Source organism: Loxodonta africana, chromosome 26 (assembly GCF_030014295.1).
Source record: "Loxodonta africana isolate mLoxAfr1 chromosome 26, mLoxAfr1.hap2, whole genome shotgun sequence".
Taxonomy (NCBI): Eukaryota; Metazoa; Chordata; class Mammalia; order Proboscidea; family Elephantidae; genus Loxodonta; species Loxodonta africana.
The window spans coordinates 45,714,645-45,732,481 of NC_087367.1; the positions used below are offsets into that span (position 1 = coordinate 45,714,645).

The following is a 17,837-nucleotide window of genomic DNA, read 5'->3' on the forward strand; positions in this document are numbered from 1 at the left end:
TTTTAAACAATATAGTATGGCAGAGGAGATGGGATGTCACTTGATTAGGTTACATTATATGGGAAAGGTGATGGGATAGTTATACCTATGACTATATTTCATTATAAGACTGACTCTTCCTCCTACCTTGGAGAAGTAAGCTGCCAAGTTGTGGAGGGGACCATGGGTCAGGGAGCAGTGGGCAGCTTCTTGGAGCTGAGAGCAGCCCCTGGCTGACAGGCAGCAAGAAAATGGGACCTTAGTCTTGCAACTGCAAGGAACATAACTCTGTCAACACCACATGAGCTTGAAAGAGGACCCTGAGCTCCAGGAAGGAGCTTTGTACAAGCCTTGATTGCAGCTTTGTGAGACCCTGAGCAGAGGACTCAGTTAAGCTGTGCCCAGACTCCTAACCTCTGGAAACTGTGAGATAATAAGCGTAGTTTTAAGCCACTACGCTTGTGGTATTTGTTACACAGCAATAGAAAACTAATACACATGGCCTGAAGATTTTAGAGGGAGGAGATGCCTTAGAGATGTCCTTATTTGCAGAGAAGGAATTGGAGCTTCCAGAAGCGGCTGTGACCTGCCCCAGGTTATAAGGCTGGTCAGGGCCAAGCCAAAGCAGGTTTGAGGGAGGCTGCTGGGGGTTGGGCTGTAGTTCTTGCTCTGTTAACTGCTCTCTCTTTGTGTGGCTTTGAGCAGATCCTCTGGCCTCCTGGGCCTCAGGTTTTTCATCTGCCACATGCAGCCTTGGACCAGGCATTCTCTAGGCTTCTTCCTGCCATGACTCGGTATTCTGAGGCCATTCTAATCTGTGATCCTTCTACAAGCCAGGCTTCTGGGCCTTAATGGTAGTTCCCAAGTTGCGTATTTCCACTGGGGCTTCATGAGGCAGGACGTGCCTATCCTAGGGACACTTTGGTGAGCCTGGCAGGCTGTGATTAGCAGGAAGAATGGGAGTAAGGAGCACAGTCTTTGAGGTTGAACTCTTGGCTGTGTATCAGGAGAGATACCATCTGGCTGTGACCCTGGTGCTATGTGATTTTGAGCAAGTAGGTCCTCTTCCCTGACCTTGCATCTCTTCTGCTCAGTGAGGGGTTTGGACAAGATCAGCTACAGAGTCCCCTGTGCCTCACACCAGCTGTGGTGAAGCTTTTGAGAAGGGCTCCTTAGGGACCTGGGACTTTCAGGATAGGAACAAAGTGAGCCTAGCTACTATCTTCTTGCCCTGGCACCCAGGCATCTGAGTCTGGGGGACAGATGTGGATATTGATCCAGCTCCTTCTCCCTGAGCTGGCTCTCTGGCCTCCCCAGTGCCTGACTATCAGTAGTCTCTGGCCCACAAGAGCTGGAGATACAGTGACCCTCCCTGCCTTCAGGGTGGCCCTTTGCCTACTCCCAGGTGCAGGGTCCTTGAGATCTAGAGTATGTTTTCCGCCCCAGAAACAATGGTCTTCATCTCTAAACTTCACCCAGAAGGCCATTCCTACTCGCTGTGTGAATCCTGAGCAGATGACATTGAGTCTGTTCTGAGCGCTGGGTGAAGGGTCTTCCTGTTGACTGAATGAGGAGGTCTAGAAGGTCTCCTCTACTAGTTGGCTCTGGAAGTGGGGTTGAGAGGACTTCAGGCAAGGATGGAGGTGCAAGGGCTGGGAATGTGCCCATTTCCCCCATGGCAAAGCAGTGAGCAGGCTGTGCGGGATTGTATGCAAAGAAAGGAAGAGAAGCTGGGGCCAGCAGGAGTGCAGGAAGCAGCTCCCTATGCTCATGGGGACCACAGAGTCTCCTTGGTTTGCCACCTAGCCCAATGGTTGTCTAGCCCAAGGGTACTTCTGAGAAGGGAGTGAGCATATGGGAAGATGCCCTGCCTACGTCAGCCTGTGGTCTGGAGGCTGCCTTCCATCTGCCTGAGCAAACCTGGTCTCATTGCCAGGCCACAGCTGTGCCCCCATGGTGTTGGCTCTGTCACAAAGCCACTCTGACTAGAGTGCAGCTGACAGCCTGGAGACACAAGCCGTGCCTTTTAACACTCTGGCCGCCTATTCTCACTGCCATACCCTTCTCTTATCAGTGAGGCTTTTTACATCAACACCACCAGCAATTAACCTTGGGAAGAAAGGGGTCAGCTGGTGGTGCGAAATTAGCATGTGCGTTCTACTTCTCTCAAACATACGTGTATTCATTATGAATTCATTCTTTACAGTGTCCACGCAGCTGCTCAAACACATGGACGTTAGTGGCCTGTACAGCATCTGGCCAGAGTTGGGCTGAGCCCCAAGCCAATTGCAACGGTGTGCCTTCTGCCTGCCCTGGCCTGGCTTTCCAGAGAAACCACATCAAAGGGTAACTGTGTGCTGTGGGCAGGGCCTCCTGTTCTCTGAGCTGTATGTGGAGTGTGGCTAGGACACAGAGCTAGATGGTGCTGGTGCTGCTGTTGGCACCAGTTCGGGAGCATGTGCCTTTTCGAAGCTGAAGAGGCTGAGATGACGCAGTAGGGCAGAGAGGATTCATACAGTGAGTGGGCTGATAGTGATAGGCAGTAGCTCTGCCAGCTGCGTGGTCAGATTTCAGGAGATTCTGAACAAATCTGGAAGGTGTCATCATGGGCAAGTTTCTTAGTTCTCACAGACAAGAGACAAGGAAACTAGGGGGTTTCCACATGCACCAGGCCCCTGGCGCCTGCTGGCTTGGGCATGCACGTGTGTGTACTTGCATGCACCTCTCTGCTTGTGCACACGTGGCGGTTATACAAGGGCACTGTCCTCCAGGCTGATTCATGCAGGCCTTCTCCATCTGCTGGCCTGGGGTTGGAAGGACTCACAGCAGTTCCACCATTGCCCAGCTAGGCCCTGGTCCTCTGTGAAGACTAAGTTGATGTCAAGTGCAGTTATACTCCAGTTCCTTAGAAAAATTTCATGTTGACCCGAAGGTTTAACTAATCAGAACAAGCCATTTCCTGAATGTGCCAAGAGTCTGAAAGACATGGATGTGTGCCTGTGTGTACATGATTATATTATTTATATAACTGATGTGATTTCCTTTTTTTCCTTTAACTTTTTATTTTAACATAATTTTAGGCTTATAGAAAAGTTGCCAGAATAGTACAAAGGATTACTATATGCCCTTCACTCACATTCTCCAAGTGTTAACTTTTTACTGCTCTCATAGAACTTGCAACATTTCTGTGAGGTAGGTATTCCTGCCCCCATTGTACAGATGAGGAAACTGAGCCTCAGAGAGGATAGAAACTAACTCAATATCACACAGCAAATAAGTATCAGAGTCAGGATTAAACGTCAGGTGTGCCAGACCTTAAAGCATAAGCACTGACCATTTGTGATGTGAGTGTGAATGTGCGGGAGTCCTGTTCCTTCTGCCCAAAGAACTTCTTTTCTTGTAACATAGGCCTGCTAGCAGTGAATTGTCTCAGCGTTTGTCTTTATTTCATTTCATTTTTTAAAGACTTTTGGTGGGTTTAGAATTCTGTGTTGACAGTATTGTCCTTTTAGTACTTCTTGTAGCACCGCCGCTCCGTTTTCTTCTGATTTGCATAGTTCCTGGCAAGATTACAAAGATTTTCTTCTATGTTTTCTTAGAAGAGTGTATGATCCAATGCATCGCTTGTATTTTTGTTTAAATATTCAATTATCTCTTTTTTTTCTTTATTGTGCTTTTAGGTGAAAGTTTACAGTGTGAATTAGTTTTTCATTCAAAAATTTATACACAAATTATTTTGTGACATTGGTTGCAATCCCTGCAGTGTGTCAGCACTGTCCCCCTTTCTACCCCAGGCTCCCCATGTCCGTTCATCCAGTTTTCCTGTCCCTTCCTGCCTTCTCATCTTTGCTTTTGAATAGGTGTTGCCCATTTGGTCTTGTATACTTGATTGAATTCAATTGTCTTCTAAAGAGATTTAGGTAATGATAGTAAAAAATCTTACACATTTTTTAAAATTTTTATTTTGCTTTAAGTGAAAGTTTAAAAATCAAGTCAGTCTCTCATATAAAAATTTATATACACCTTGCTATATACTCCTAGTTGCTCTCCCCCTAATGAGACAGCACACTCTTTCCCTCCACTCTCTCTTTTCGTGCCCATTTGGCCAACTTCTGACCCCCTCTGCCCTCTCATCTCCTCTCTAGATAAGAGCTGCCCATGTAGTCCCATGTGTCCACTTGATCCAAGAAGCTCACCCTTCACCAGTATCATTTTCTATCCCATAGTCCAGTCCAATCCCTGCCTGAAGAGTTGGCTTTGGGAATGGTTCCAGTCTTGGGCTAACAGGAGGTCTGGGGACCATGACCTCCGGGGTCCCTCTAATCTCAGTCAGACTGTTAAGTCTGGTCTTTTTACAAGAATTTTTATATGAGAGACTGACTCGATTTTTGAACTTTCACTTAAAGCAAAATAAAAATTAAAAAAAAAAAAAGAAAGAAAATGTCATAAAAGTAGCCAGAGAAAAAAAGACACGTTCCCCTACAGAGAAAGGTAGGCAAAGATGACAACAGATTTCTCGTCAGAAACAATGCAAACAAGAAGACAATGGGGCAATATCTATAAAATACTGAAAGAAAAACAAACAAAAATCTATCAACCGAGAATTTTATATCCACAGAAACTATCTTTCAAAAATGAAGAAGAAAAAGACTTTTTAAATATACAAAGGCAACAGAATTCATCAGCAGTAGACCCTCACTACAAAAAATGTCAAAGGAAGTCCTAAATTTAGTAAGAAGTAAAGTTACCCGATGAAAATGTGAATCTATACAAAGGAATGATAGCAGAAGAAACAGTCACCAGATAGGTAAATGTGTAAGATTTTTTACAATTATTACTTAAATCTCCTTAGAGATGCCAGACATCATGAATTTTGCCATGTTGCGTTTTTGTATTCCTATAAATATTCTTAAGATTTGTTAGGAGGGACTGAAGTAGTGCTCAGTCTAGGGCTAATTATTACCCACTACTGAGGCACAGTAAAGCCCTATGGAGCAGTTCTACTGTGTAACACACGGGGTCACCATGAGTTGGAATCGACTCGATGGCAGTGGGTTTGGTTTGGTTTGGTTTGGTTGAGGCACAACCCTTTAGAGCATTCTCTCCAATCAATCGCCCATGAATAATGAGCTTTCTGCTCTGACTGGTAGGAACAGGCACTATTCTCAACCCTGTGTGAGTGCCAGGCATTGTTTCCTCTAACCCATTTTGGTTGTTCTTTCCCTAGCCTTGGGTTATGAGTTTCCTCACACACACACATGCTGATTAATACTCAGCTGAAGACTTGAGGGAGATTCTGCAGATTTCTGGAGTTTTCTCTCTGTACATTTCCGTCCTCTCCATGCTGTGGCCTGAAACTGTCTCAAGGCAATAGGCTTGGGCAGTTGTGGGAACTCCCCTCTTTTGTCTTCTGTCTCTCGAGACTAACTGTCCTTCATTGCCTGATGTCTGATGTGTCAAAAATTGTTTCATATATTTTGTCTGTGGTTTGATTGTTTCAGCTCTATCTTGGCCAGAAGCTGAAGTCCTGAGCGCTTGGTTTTTCATTTATTCATTTGTATGGCTGTGAGCATTGAGTTGGGGGCGAGGGTTGTCTGGTCTGGTTAGCAGTATTGATTTTCACTGGTGATATTCATTCAGTTGATTTTATACATGTAGATTTGCTCTTAAGTTAGCCACATAATTTCTGCATTGCAGACTCTCTTGTGAGAACTTTCTTATGAACTCTTATGAAAAGCTCGATATTAGCAACTGATAATGGTTTTATTTCATGAATACTGTGAATATTACAGTTGGTCATATTTCCTGTTTTTGCTTTGACTGCCAGGGAGCTCAGGCAATTTCTTAGTCTGACTTCAATTACTAGGTAAGATGTTACAAGATGTATTTCTGTAATAAACTTTTTCTCTAGCTTTCTCTTTTCTGGTTTGCCTATTCTATGCCTTTGTCTATCTCAGGATTCCTAGTTGCAAACAAGAAAAATCCGCTCTTGCTCTCTGGCTGACTTGAGCAGATAATGAATCTATTAGAGGATTGATTGGGTAGGTCATAGAGTCTCTGGGAAGGTCAAAGGACCAGACTTGAAGCAGCAGCCTGAATCACACCAGGAGTGGTCCAGGAACAGACACAGTTCTTCTACTGGGTATTGGCAGAGCTAATGCTAGAACTACATCTTGGCGGCCTCCGTACACCAGGTCTAGAGTGGATTCTATGGCCCACTAGATTCATGTTGGTAGTTTCTTGTAGAATCTCATGGGAGCATCTGATGGAAAAGCCTAGGTCATGTGCTTATAACCCAGCTGCAAAGGAGGCTCCTGTATTGGGATAGATGGTTTTGAACCTCCACAAACCCGGTAAAGCTATTCAAAGTGGTTAAGAGGCTAACACTATTGATAGCTACTATATCCTGATATTATTTAAAGAATTATATTTTCAAATCTTATTTTCACAAATCACCAAATAATCCTTTTTCAGGAAAATAAAGGGAGGGGTTTACTCAGGCAATAAAAATAAGTGCATGTACTCCTTGTATACAGTAGTCACACACCAGATGTCTTAGGTAAGCTGTGGACTCTCTTAGTTGGAAGGTCCTGCTAGGTAGGAGCTGGGCTGGGCACGGGGTTCCTGAGAGCTCATGGGGCTGTGTGGGAGGGAAGAACCAAGGCTCTTCCCTAGTACAAGTTGGGGCTGGGGGCTTTGAAAAGTGAAGAAGGGGAACTAGAGATCCAGAAAAAGGGAAAAACCAAAGATGAGAGCACACCTGTACAAGGCAGAATGATGGGTGGCTGAGCCCTCCCAAAGCCAGAGGTGCTGTTATGGGCCTCTCAGGTTAGGGCCTCTCCCAGCCCAGCCCCTATGACAACCTGTTTCCCTGGACTTGTCTTTTCCTGCCAAAGGTGGAACCCCTGAGAAAAAACAAAAGCAAGAGGTGGGCCAAGAAGGATGGTCAGGAAAGGAAACTGAGGCTGAACCTTCAAATCCCAGGCCCTGATCCCTGTGTGGAGCCCCAGCACACTGTCATGTCCCTGGCAACCACAGAGCTGAGCTGAATGTGTTCACAAGGAGCGAATGGTATGCAGCACCTACGTGGAGGACCACCCATCCTGGGAGGTCATCCTGGGCTCTTAGATGTTGGGAACACTCCCATCTGGAGCCTTAGGTCTCTTGTGTCACGTTGACCATTATTTTGCCTTTCCTTTTTCTGTCCTTATCCTTCCTACACAGTTGAAGCATGGACTGTTACACTGATGAGATTATATAAGACCTACTTGTCTTGCCCTTCTTGATGGGATAGTTGAGACTCAGAGAGGGGTACTGATGGGTCCAAGGTCACACAGCCAGTCAGGGGCAAGAATGAGGCCAGAGCTTCTTCCTGCAACCCCTGGCTTGGCCTTTTCCAACAGGCAGAGATGGGGTGAAGGACAGTTGTGTTGGGAGTAGGCGGGACTCCACAGCCCCTGAGTCAGGACAGATTTTTTGGAGTCCCCGGTCTTGGATAGAGGAGATGGGGACCAGGTAGGGGAGAACCATGAAATAGAAGCACCCAATGGGGAGGTGACGGGTGAGAAACAGGTCTGTGACAGCCTCCCAGCTGGTGCAGGAGAACAGGCCTGGGCCAGACCCCCTCTACCTCTGTCTTGCTGACCTCCCCCAACTTCGTTCTCAGTTCCTCTGTCCCATCTTCTCTGGGTCCCTCGGAGAGGCCCAGGCAGCTGAGCATCCTCTGGCAGAGGGAATTCACACACTTAATTAAAATGTCCAATGAAGAACTTTGCATAGTTCTTAATTACTGTCTGGGTCTTTTGGGGGATGGCTTGAAATGGGATTTTTCATGTGTTTCCTCATTTAGTCTACAGTGAGCCAGCTGGCCCCTCAGGCTGAGATAGGAGTGTCAGAGCATGTGACCATGGTCATTCGGAGCATGGTAGCTGGGGGTGGGAGGGAGGTACCTGGCCCCCAGGCCCCCAGCCCTGTCTACCTCACAGGAGGGCTGGCACTAGATTTTCTGCTTTGTGAAAATAGGGCAAAAGGAAACGAGGGTCAGAGAAATGTAGCTGGTATCCCCACCTATTTCTTTCCTTACTGCAGGGCCCAGAGGCCATGCACCCGGTAGCCAGGGCAGTCATGGGAGCTTTGTGGGCAGGGGCTGCAGGGAAGTGGTGGAGGATGGCCTGCTCTCCTTCACAGCTTCAGGGCAAGAGCTGAGACCCCTCAGCAAGCACTTCCTGGCACTCGCACAGCATCCCATCTGTGTGCCGGAAGCTGAGCAGAGGGGATGTCTGGCTCAGCCAGGCCCATCCTAGACATGGGTTGCTGGCCCAAACCTTGAGGAAGCAGATTTCCCATTGAGCCCCAAGGGCCGCCTTCTGACCTGGGGCTGGCTGATAGAGGCTGTGGGCAGAGCATGCAGAGACCCCATCCATGGCATGGGACTGCCTTCCTGAAACCACAAGCAACTAAGAGGTGGGCAGGTCACCAGGGAGGCCTAGAAATGGCAGTGAGTTACACCAGGTCCTGTGCTCTGTGACCAGGAGGAGAGCCAGGCAGGGTCCCACTGTCTGTCCAGGAGCATCACAGAGCTGGTGGAGGTGCTACATGTGGCTGGACACCAGAGAGCAGATTCTGGGTAAATGTTCTGGCCTGGCTCGGCCACGTGCTACCTGGTGGGCGGTACACCCTCTGCCAGGTCATGGAAAACCCTCCACACAGAGCTTTTCCTTGTGTTTCACAAAGTCTCCAGCCGATTTCCTGTGCTCTGCCCACATTCTGCCCTATTTCAGCCCTTAGAGCACACTCCCCACATGCTCACAGACACACCTCCTATCCACCCACACACCCCTCCCACCCAGCCACACATCCCTCCTACCCACCTACACACACACCCCTCACCCACCCACAGACACACCTCCCACCCAGCCACAGACACCTCCCACCTGCCCACACACACACCTCCCACCTGCACACTTACACTCTCTCACACACACACACCTCCCACCCGTCCACACACAGCCCTCCTACCCAGTGCTACCTGGGGTCACAGCTGGTACTGTGGGAGATGACAGGAAAGAGAGGTGTCCTTCACGGAGGTGTGTCAGATCAGGAGTCTGGAACAGCTTTCAGCTGTCGCCTGGCACAAGCTGAGTGCACCAGCCCTCCTAGGCACTGGATCCACAGTCCTGGGTGGTATTGCTTCATGTGGAATGGTGAAGAAATGTGGGTAATGACTGCTGTATGCAGAGGATTCCTCAGCCCTGCATCACCCTCCACTCTTTCTTCTGGGAGTGCTGTTCCGCTGATCCCCCTCTCCACCAATCAAGGCCCAGCCCAAGTGTCACCTCCTCCAGGCAGCTTCCGTGGTTCCTCCAGCAGGGCAGCTAGTGACCTTCCTTTTCTGTTGGCCTTGCAGTAGCACCACCCCTCCCATATAGCCTGTGTGTTAGATGTTTGCATCTGAATCTGCCTCCACCACTGCATGTGGGCTGCTTGAGGGCAGAGGTGCATCTGGTTTCTTGCTGTGGTTTCTGTGTCCAGCACAGGCCTGGCCAGATTAAGCCCCTGGGGAGTGTTTGCTGAGGGGGTGGAGGAGCCCCACTGTCCTTTGTGACCACCAGTCGAAGCCACCAGAATGCACAAAAACATATTTACCTGGGACCTGCTGCAGAGATAGGGCCTGGGGCCTGTGGGAGGCTGGGGGAGTGAGGGCCCCATGAGTGCGGTCCAGGTGGGCACTGGTAGCTGATAGAGAAGGCCTGCGTTCAGTCCATCCTGCGTTGGTGAAATTCCCAGGGTATGTGGGACCAGCCCCTCTGCACAGCCCACAGGTATGCAAGACCCCTGGCCAACAGCTCACAGTGGGCAAGAAAATAGCTGTTTCACTGTGATGCCAGTAATGGAAAATAAGCTTAGGTCCTCAGCTCATGGCATTGAATTACTCTTATTCTTATTTTTTTTCCTGAACACAGTGGTGATGTTTGTGCTTTGGTTTGACAATTATAAAGAAGGCTTTCATGGGTGACCTGAATCCAGGGTGATTGTTTGGTGTTTGTTCCTCTTCCAGTTTGCCTGGGCCAAGGAATGGCTCTGTCATCTGCCGATCTCAAAGGCAGGTGACAGGGAGGCGTCCTGAGCTCTCCTCCAGACCTGACCAGTGGTCACTGGGTCCTGTCTCCCTCCTCTGCTGTCCATTTCTCCCCTCCTCACTGCCTCTGCTTTCTTTGAGATCCTGCCATCTCTCGCTGGACTTCTGCCCTGCTGTGGCCCCTGTAGGCCATTCTCCCGTAGCCGTGTAAGTTTTCTTTCTTTTTTAAAAAATAGGTCTGTTGCTCTCGTTACCTAATGCTGTGTAACAAACCACACTAAAACATAGTGACTCAAAACAGAGAATAATTACTTTGCTCACAAATTTGTACTCTGGGCAGGGCTTAGAGGGACTTGTTCCACTCGTCATCAGCTGGGACAGCTCAAAGGCTGGGGACTGGAGTCATCTGGAAGTTCATGTACTCACATATCTGGTGGTTGATGCTGGCTGTTGGCTGGGGGCCTCAGTTTCTGTCCATGTGGGCATCTCCAGGTGGTCTCCCCCATGTAGGCTACTTTGGGCTTTCTCCCAGCATGGTCGCTGGATTGAAAGGCTAGCTTCCAGAGTATGAGAAAGTGAGAATGCTCCAGGCAGAACCTACTGCCTTTTCCAGCCTAGCCTTGGGTGTCACACGATGTCGTTTCTGCCATGGTCACAGGCCCACCCAGAGTCACCTCTTGCTGGAGTGTCAGTGTTACATTGTAGAAGGGCATGCAGGATGGGGAATATTGGCGGGCCCATCTTGGGAATTACAAACTTCCGTAATTTGACACCTTTACTTAAAACCCTTCTGAAACTCCCACTAACCTCAGGACACAATCCACGTTCCTTGATGTGGTGAGCATGGCCTATGGGGTCTGGCCCCTGTCTCCACCTGCCTTGCTGCTGGCTACCTGTCACCTCCCTCCCCTGTCCTGGCCCCCAAGATGGATTTTGGTTTTAATCGACCCAGTGACCACGTGGAACTTCCTTGAACAGTTTGTGGAGTCCCCGAGTGGTACAAATGGTTAACGTACTCAGGGACTGATTAAAACGTTGAAGGTTTGAGTCTACCCAAAGACACCTCAGAAGAAAGGCCTGGTGACCTATTCCTGCAAAGTGAGCCACTGAAGACCCCGGAGAGCATAGTTCCACTGCGACACACGTGGGGTCGCCACAAGTCGGTCAGTGGCAACTGGTCTCCTCACCTCGTCTGGCCCTGTTTTCTCTGTGATAAACCTCAGACTTTGGGGCTTCTTAGTGTGTCTTGCGTCACCCCTGGATACTCTCCTGCTCCCCAGCCCACCTCATCTAGCCTGGCCTGTCTCTTTTCACAAGCTTTTTATCTCCCCGCCTCTGTGTGTTGCTCACACTGTTCCCTCTGCCTGGAAAACCTGTTCTCCCCCACCCTCATCCTTCTAGCTCAGCCGTCCTGCCTCTTGCCTACAGCCTTTCTGACTGCCCAGCTGCCTGGACCCTGATTTTTGGGACCCCCTTCTTGGCTGCTTGTCAAACCTTTCTATAAACCAACACGGTGTCATAGATGAGGTGGGGACTTTGGTATCAGATTTGGGTTCAGACCCCAGCTCTACTGCTTACTAGCTCTGTGACCTTGGGGATAGTAACTAACTCTTTGGATCGTGATGAGGATTAAATGAGGGAGACTACGCCAAGCACCGAATTCCTTGTCTGGCACCGAGTACAGACCCAGTAAGAGTTAGTGTTTCTTTTCCCCTTTGTAAAATGCCAGGCACCTGGGAAAGGCTCAATAATGAATTTTCTCACCCTCATTTCAATGAAAGGGGAAAAATGTTATCTCCCTGCTTAATCATGTGGGACTAAACTACCAGAAGATTATAAGAATATTGCTGAGCCATGAGCAGGGAGAAAAAAAAAAACTCAATAATGATTAGCCTGCTTGCTTTTAATAAAATCCTGCCATCGGAGCTGAATGTGCCCTCAGAAGGAACCAAGCTGCGCTGCAGCGGTGTCCGTGAGCTGCTATTAGAAGGGATAGAGGACAGCGTGACCTTGAGAACAAAGCCATGTGTGGAGGACGGCTCCCTCAGGGGCTCCGGCTCCCTCAGGGGCTCCAGCAGCTGGTGGAGGGCAGGAGGGCTCAGAGGGGAGGCCCTCAACTTCTCCCCCCACCCACCCCTGTTCGATCTGGTCAGAGGCGCTGCCCCTCTTGGCTACAACCTGATGGTAGTGCCCAGTCAGGTGACAGGTGCCAACTGTCCCTCTCACCTTCCATGATGAGACCGCGAGAACGTACAGCTAGGTCAAGCTCTCTGTTCCCAGGTTCTAGCACCTTCTACCCAGCAGTTGTTGAAGGTAGGGTGTGGGGTGAGGAAGGGGCTTCTGGCCTTTAGAGAGGAAAGGAGCTTAGCACAGGGCAGCCCCCTAACCTGCTCGGCTCTGTTATGTATCCCGTGGTAGAGGCTGGGCAGCGGTGGACAAGAGGGCTCCTTTAATCAGCTCTGCCTAGGATGCTTCCCGAGACAGTGTGGAGGGTGCCTTCCCTGAGGCCGTGTCAGGATGTATTTCCCAGCTTTGCTCTGACTGCAGTCAGCCCCCTGCACGCTGGTGTGCCCCACCCGGGGGCCGCAGAGCCAGGGGTCAGGGCAGAGACCCTGAGGTCACAGAGTTGCTCAAGGTGGTGGCTGGGGGTAGGACACCTACACACTGACCAGATGGAATGCTGCGAAGAACAGAGATGTCCCGCCGAGGGCTGTGGGAGCCGGGGAAGGATGAGAGGTGTGGGCTGGGCCCATCAGGAACTATTCTGAAGTAGAAGGGGCCAAGAGACGTTGGGGGGCAGGTAGTGCCTTTCTCCCTGTAGGACACATCTTTAGGTCACAAGGATTCCAGTCTGACTAGCAGGGCACTTGGAAGAGAAGGAAGGTGAACCCTTAGGTGGTGGGGCACAGATGAGGAGGGCCTTGGGGGGCTTGGGCACATCACTATAAGAAATGGGGAGGCACCAGAAGGACTGAAGCAGAGGTGGCTGAGCCAACAGGCTCACACTGGGGCTGAACCACAGTATTCTGGCATCAGGGAGGTATGGGTAGCCTTAGGAGATCTGTAGGTGGGGCATGAGGGGACCTCTGCTCTGAGAAATGAGAAAATTGGGCCTAAAGAAACAGGTGTTCAAGAGAGTCCACTCACCCTTGCTTTCTGGGCCCTCCTTATGCCACTGTTTCTGATCTTCCAGACTGCATCAAGCACCCCCTGAGTGGAGAGAGGTCTCACCTCCAGCCTGCTGCAATAAAAAGGTGCTTTGGCATGGCCAGGGCTATTTCTTAGAGCTCAGTGACATCCACCATGGCGGCAGTAATGACCTGGCAGAATCTTGTGGCCCAGCATGACCCAAAGATCCCAAGGAAGGCCGGGGATAAGAGTAATAGGAACTCAGTTCCTGGTCAGGCAGCCACATCCTGGTCCCACACAGCTCTGTGGTCTTGGGCAAGTAGCTGTCCACTTAATTTCCCCTTGTGTAAAATGGAACTTACATTAGTACCAGCTTTAGAGTTGACGACTAAAAGGGGTGGTGCTAAGGGCCTTAATGCAGTGTGGCTGCAAGCACAGAGCTGCAAGCCTCAGGCAGGCGGGTGCCGCGTCTCTTCTGTTCACTGCTGTCGAGTAAACCCTGTGCCTGGCACGGCCCCCACCCTGTGCCTGGAACATGCACCTAAATACCGGCTGCACGTCTTGCCTATTACGGGGATCGTGGGAATGCTCAGAAAATGTTGGTGCTGGCCAGGACCCTCCACCTCAGAGTTCCTCCTGCACAGTCCTGGCGGTTAGTTGCTGTTAAGTTGCTCCCTGACTCACGGCAGTCCCGTGCACAGAAACAATCAGACTGTTGTGGTCCGCAGGGTTTTCATTGGCTGGTTTGCAGAAGTAGGTCACCAGGCCTTTCTTCCTAGTTTTTCTTAATCTGGAAGCTCCGTGGAAACTTGTTCAGCATCATAGCACCATGCAAGCCTCCACTGACACAATTCCGGTAAGCACCTTGTTCGAAGTTTCTCCTTCCACTTAGACTTCGCCCTGCAGGCCAGCATTGCTCCCCTGTCAGTGGCTCGTGTCTCTAGAAGGGCCAACTTGGCGTCCAAACCCCTGGTAGGAAGTTCTAAATTCTCCACTACTTTCATGAACCTCCTGTTCCTTTAGTGGCTTTTTAGGATTCCACTGTCTCTCCTCTCTGCCCCATCAGCTGCCTCAGGGAAGGACCTGTTGGGAGAAGAGAATCCGTGTCTTCCTTCTCTCTCCTCGCCCTGCTCCCTGAAACTCGCCCCTTTTCCCTGAGGTGTCAGGTGCATAGAGGAGTTGCCAGTAGGCTCTTCCTGAGGCGTCAGTAACTTTCCACTGCACTTAAAAGGGAGCAGGCTATTCTTCCCGCTCGAATTTCCCTGCCTTTTTTTTTTTTTTGCTAGCTCAGGGTTGCCTCAGCTTTCACTCTGCAGTCGCCTTTGCAGCTCCCTGCCAGGTCTGCCCAAGGCCTCCTGCCCTCAGAGCTGATCCTTAAGGTGTGGGAAGCCCCCCGCTTCTGACATTCCTGTGAAATTTTTAAGGAGAGATTTAAACCAAATTCAAAGCACTTTACGGCTTTAATTTCTATCAGAAGCACAAAGCATTTACAGGTAAAATTAGAAGAGACCTTGGATACGTTGCTGCGTACCCCTGAGACTTTCCTCCAGAAATGTGGCGGGGCTATTGTTTTTTTCCCTCTAACGTTCAGAAATGGCATCAGCTATTTCAGATACTATACTGCTACCTCCTTCCACCATTAAGCATTTTCTATGTGCCCGGCACTTTATCTTATTTAATTCTTACTACAGCCCTCTGAGATCTTTGCTATTATTGATCCCACTTTATAATGAGGAACTGAGGTCCAGGGGGCGGTGACCATTTCAAGGCGATACAGCTAATAAGCACCCCAGCTAGATTTGAATCTGGTTAACTAATTCTGGCCAAAGGTGGAGCCTTCTGAATTTACCCCAAACACAAACAGTCTGTCAGATGTTCCTTCTGGATAAAAGACAATTCTTTTTCCCTTGGCACATGTCTGCTGTTGAGAGATGATTCCACTGATCTGTTTTGTAGTCTAGGTGATGCAAAATGTAACACTGCTGACCAAAAGGTTGGAGGGTCTAGTCCACCCAGTGGCACCCTCGGAAGAAGGCTTGGTGATCCGCTTCTGAAAACTCAGCCATCGGAAGCCCTGTAGGGCACAGCTCTCCTCTGTCGCACATGGGGGTCGCCGTGAGTCGGAGCTGACTTGACAGCAGATGACTTTTTATCGAGGCTTCGAAACTGGTAAAGAGCCTTTCCCAGGAGAGGGCTGCACTGTTGTTCCACTGAGGCAGCGACCAGCCACCCTGCCCGGCCAGCCTGTGCACATCCTACCTCGGGAAAGAGGGAGGGGCAGAATGAACAGCTCTTGCCTGCTTTGCGTCCCTGGCCAGGGTTGTCAGTGTCCTGCAGCCCAGAGCAAAAGAGGCTCAGCTGGAGCCAAGCTCAACCAGACAAGTGCCCCCGCCGAGCCTCACAGGCCCATGGCAGAGATTCAGGGGACAGTGTCGGGAAGCAGTCTGTGGCAGCCTCACCTAACAAATGTTCCTTTACTTCCCTCACCCTCCTTCCCCTCCAAATGATTAGAAATGCAGCAGTAGGCATTTCCGCCACTGCCAGCCCCCAGGAGACCTGCACAGGGTGAGGTCAGAAGCCAACTCCTGCAGTTTGGGAAATTAGCAGCATTTTTGGGATTCCCAAGAGACTTCATGGTTTCTCATAGCCGTCGCAGTGGGATGTTACTGCCCCTTAGAGGGCATTGGCCCATGTGCAGGGTAGTCTTGGGTGGTCACAGTGACTGGGGATCCAGCCTTTTGGCATTTGTTGGTGGGGTCCAGGGAGACTAACCATTCTTCAGTGAGCTAGACGGTCAGTCACGCACTGCCCAAGAGAGATGCTAGGGAATGACCCATGTGCTTGCCGTGTCTCCCGGCTCCATGGAAAGCCACCTTCCTAACCATTCCCAAGACTTAATCAATGGGAAATAACGTGCTTCCATCCCTGCGTGTGACCAATGAAGAGCACGGCACATGTGAGAGGAGCACCTGGTCTTGTGCCCACTTGCTCCATTCTCCATAGATGGCTTTGGATCAGTTAGGCTCCTTGGGCCAAAGAAGACCTGGATTTGGGTGGAGAGAATTCTGGGGACAGTGGGAGGCTCCTTTCTTGGAGGTGCCCTCAGCACTTGGGCCAGCATCCCACCTGGTGTAGAGACTGAGTCCTGGGGTGCCTAGCCCAGGGCCTGCTTTCCACTCCTGTTTTTACAACTTATTTTTCCTCTGTGCTTTTTGTTCTGTTTTAGTTTTCCTGTTTTCTTTGAATGAAATGTGTTCAGAAGAGCCTATCTCTGGGTTTGTGCAAACAGTTAACATGCTCAGCTAACAGAAAACTTGGAAGTTTGATCCACCCAGAGGCTCCTTCAAATAAAGGCCTGGAGATCTGCTTCTGAAAAATCAGCCTTTGAGAACTATATGGAACTGGGATTTTTAATGGCTGCTTTTTCAGAAGTGGATCAACAAGCCTTTCTTCGGAGGCACCTCTGGGTGGATTTGAACCTTTCGGTTGGCAGTGGAGCCAACAATATCTCTCAGGGATATTGTAGGCTTCAGGAAGGCCTACAATAAACAGTTTTAAACTTAAAATAAAAGAAGAAGAAAACCCTGCGGAGCACAGTTCTACTCTGACACACCTGGGGTCACCATGAGTCAGTCAACTCGACAGCAGCTGATTAGTTTTGGAGTGCCATGGCTGAGCAACTCTCTTCTTGTTTTGCAGTCGGGAAGACGTCTCTGATCACGAGGTTCATGTATGACAGCTTCGACAACACATACCAGGTGAGGTCCTGGGCCCTGCCCTCCAACCCCGTAGTGTCTGCAGCTGTGACAGCTGCCTGGAGTGCACAACCCAGCCTCTCTCCAGGACTTGGAAGTGCTGGGACAAGAGTGGGACTGTCCTGGGCTGCCAGGGAGTCCGTTTGGCCTTGGAGGAGCTTCCTGTCTGTGTGCTGGCCCCAGCCCAGTGAAGATTCCGAGCCCTGCTGAAAATCCAGTCCTTGGTCAAGGAAAAATTTTCTAGAGGGAACTTCTGAAATTAGAGAGATGATGCATTCCAGTCTGCGTGATCTCACTCTTCATGGGCAGCCTTAAACCATCATATGTTTGGTTACTTGGTGCGGGGGCGGGGGGGGTCCTCAGGTGGAGGAGGATGCACAAAGGGAAAAACAAGAGAGGTGAAAGTTAAAGCTTTAGGGAAGCTTACTTCTCGACGAGCGTGGCCATGCATGACCCAGGGTTGCTAAGGCACTGCCTTCCCCCGGGGGTGGTTTGCCTGGCGCCTTGCACTGCTCCATGTGGCAGGAGGCTGGACTGAGGGACCTCTTCGGCTCATGGCTCTGGAAGGGTGGTCTGGGGCCAGCCAGAGGCCCAGAACTGTGCTCCAGGTGGTACAAAGGTGAGCTTGTGGGGGTCAGGGACTTTCACTTTCCGGGTACCATTGGTGAGTGGGGAGGTTTGTGCAAGTGAATTTTCCCTGCAACTGTAGCTTTTCTCAAACGGCGCCAAACTTGATCCTCTCAACCACTTTAAGAGAAGATACTTACTTTCCTTAGAGATGAACTGTAATACGTTTTTGAGGCCAGTGGGTTTTATGAGATACTAGTTCCAAGAGATATTAGTAAGTGTTCCTTGAAAACAAATAGGACGAGAGAGGTTAAGTCCTTGCACAGATT

At 49.9% G+C, this 17,837-nt stretch overlaps 1 protein-coding gene across 1 annotated transcript in view; it reads left to right on the top strand.

Moving 5' to 3' along the window:
* The window catches only part of RAB6B (RAB6B, member RAS oncogene family), a 72,409-nt gene that overhangs the window by 12,667 nt on the left and 41,905 nt on the right, over positions 1 to 17,837 (top strand). The window contains exon 2 of the mRNA XM_064277295.1: positions 16,886 to 16,944. Coding sequence (XP_064133365.1) covers positions 16,886 to 16,944 — 59 coding nt within the window. The remainder of the gene's footprint in view (positions 1 to 16,885; positions 16,945 to 17,837) is intronic.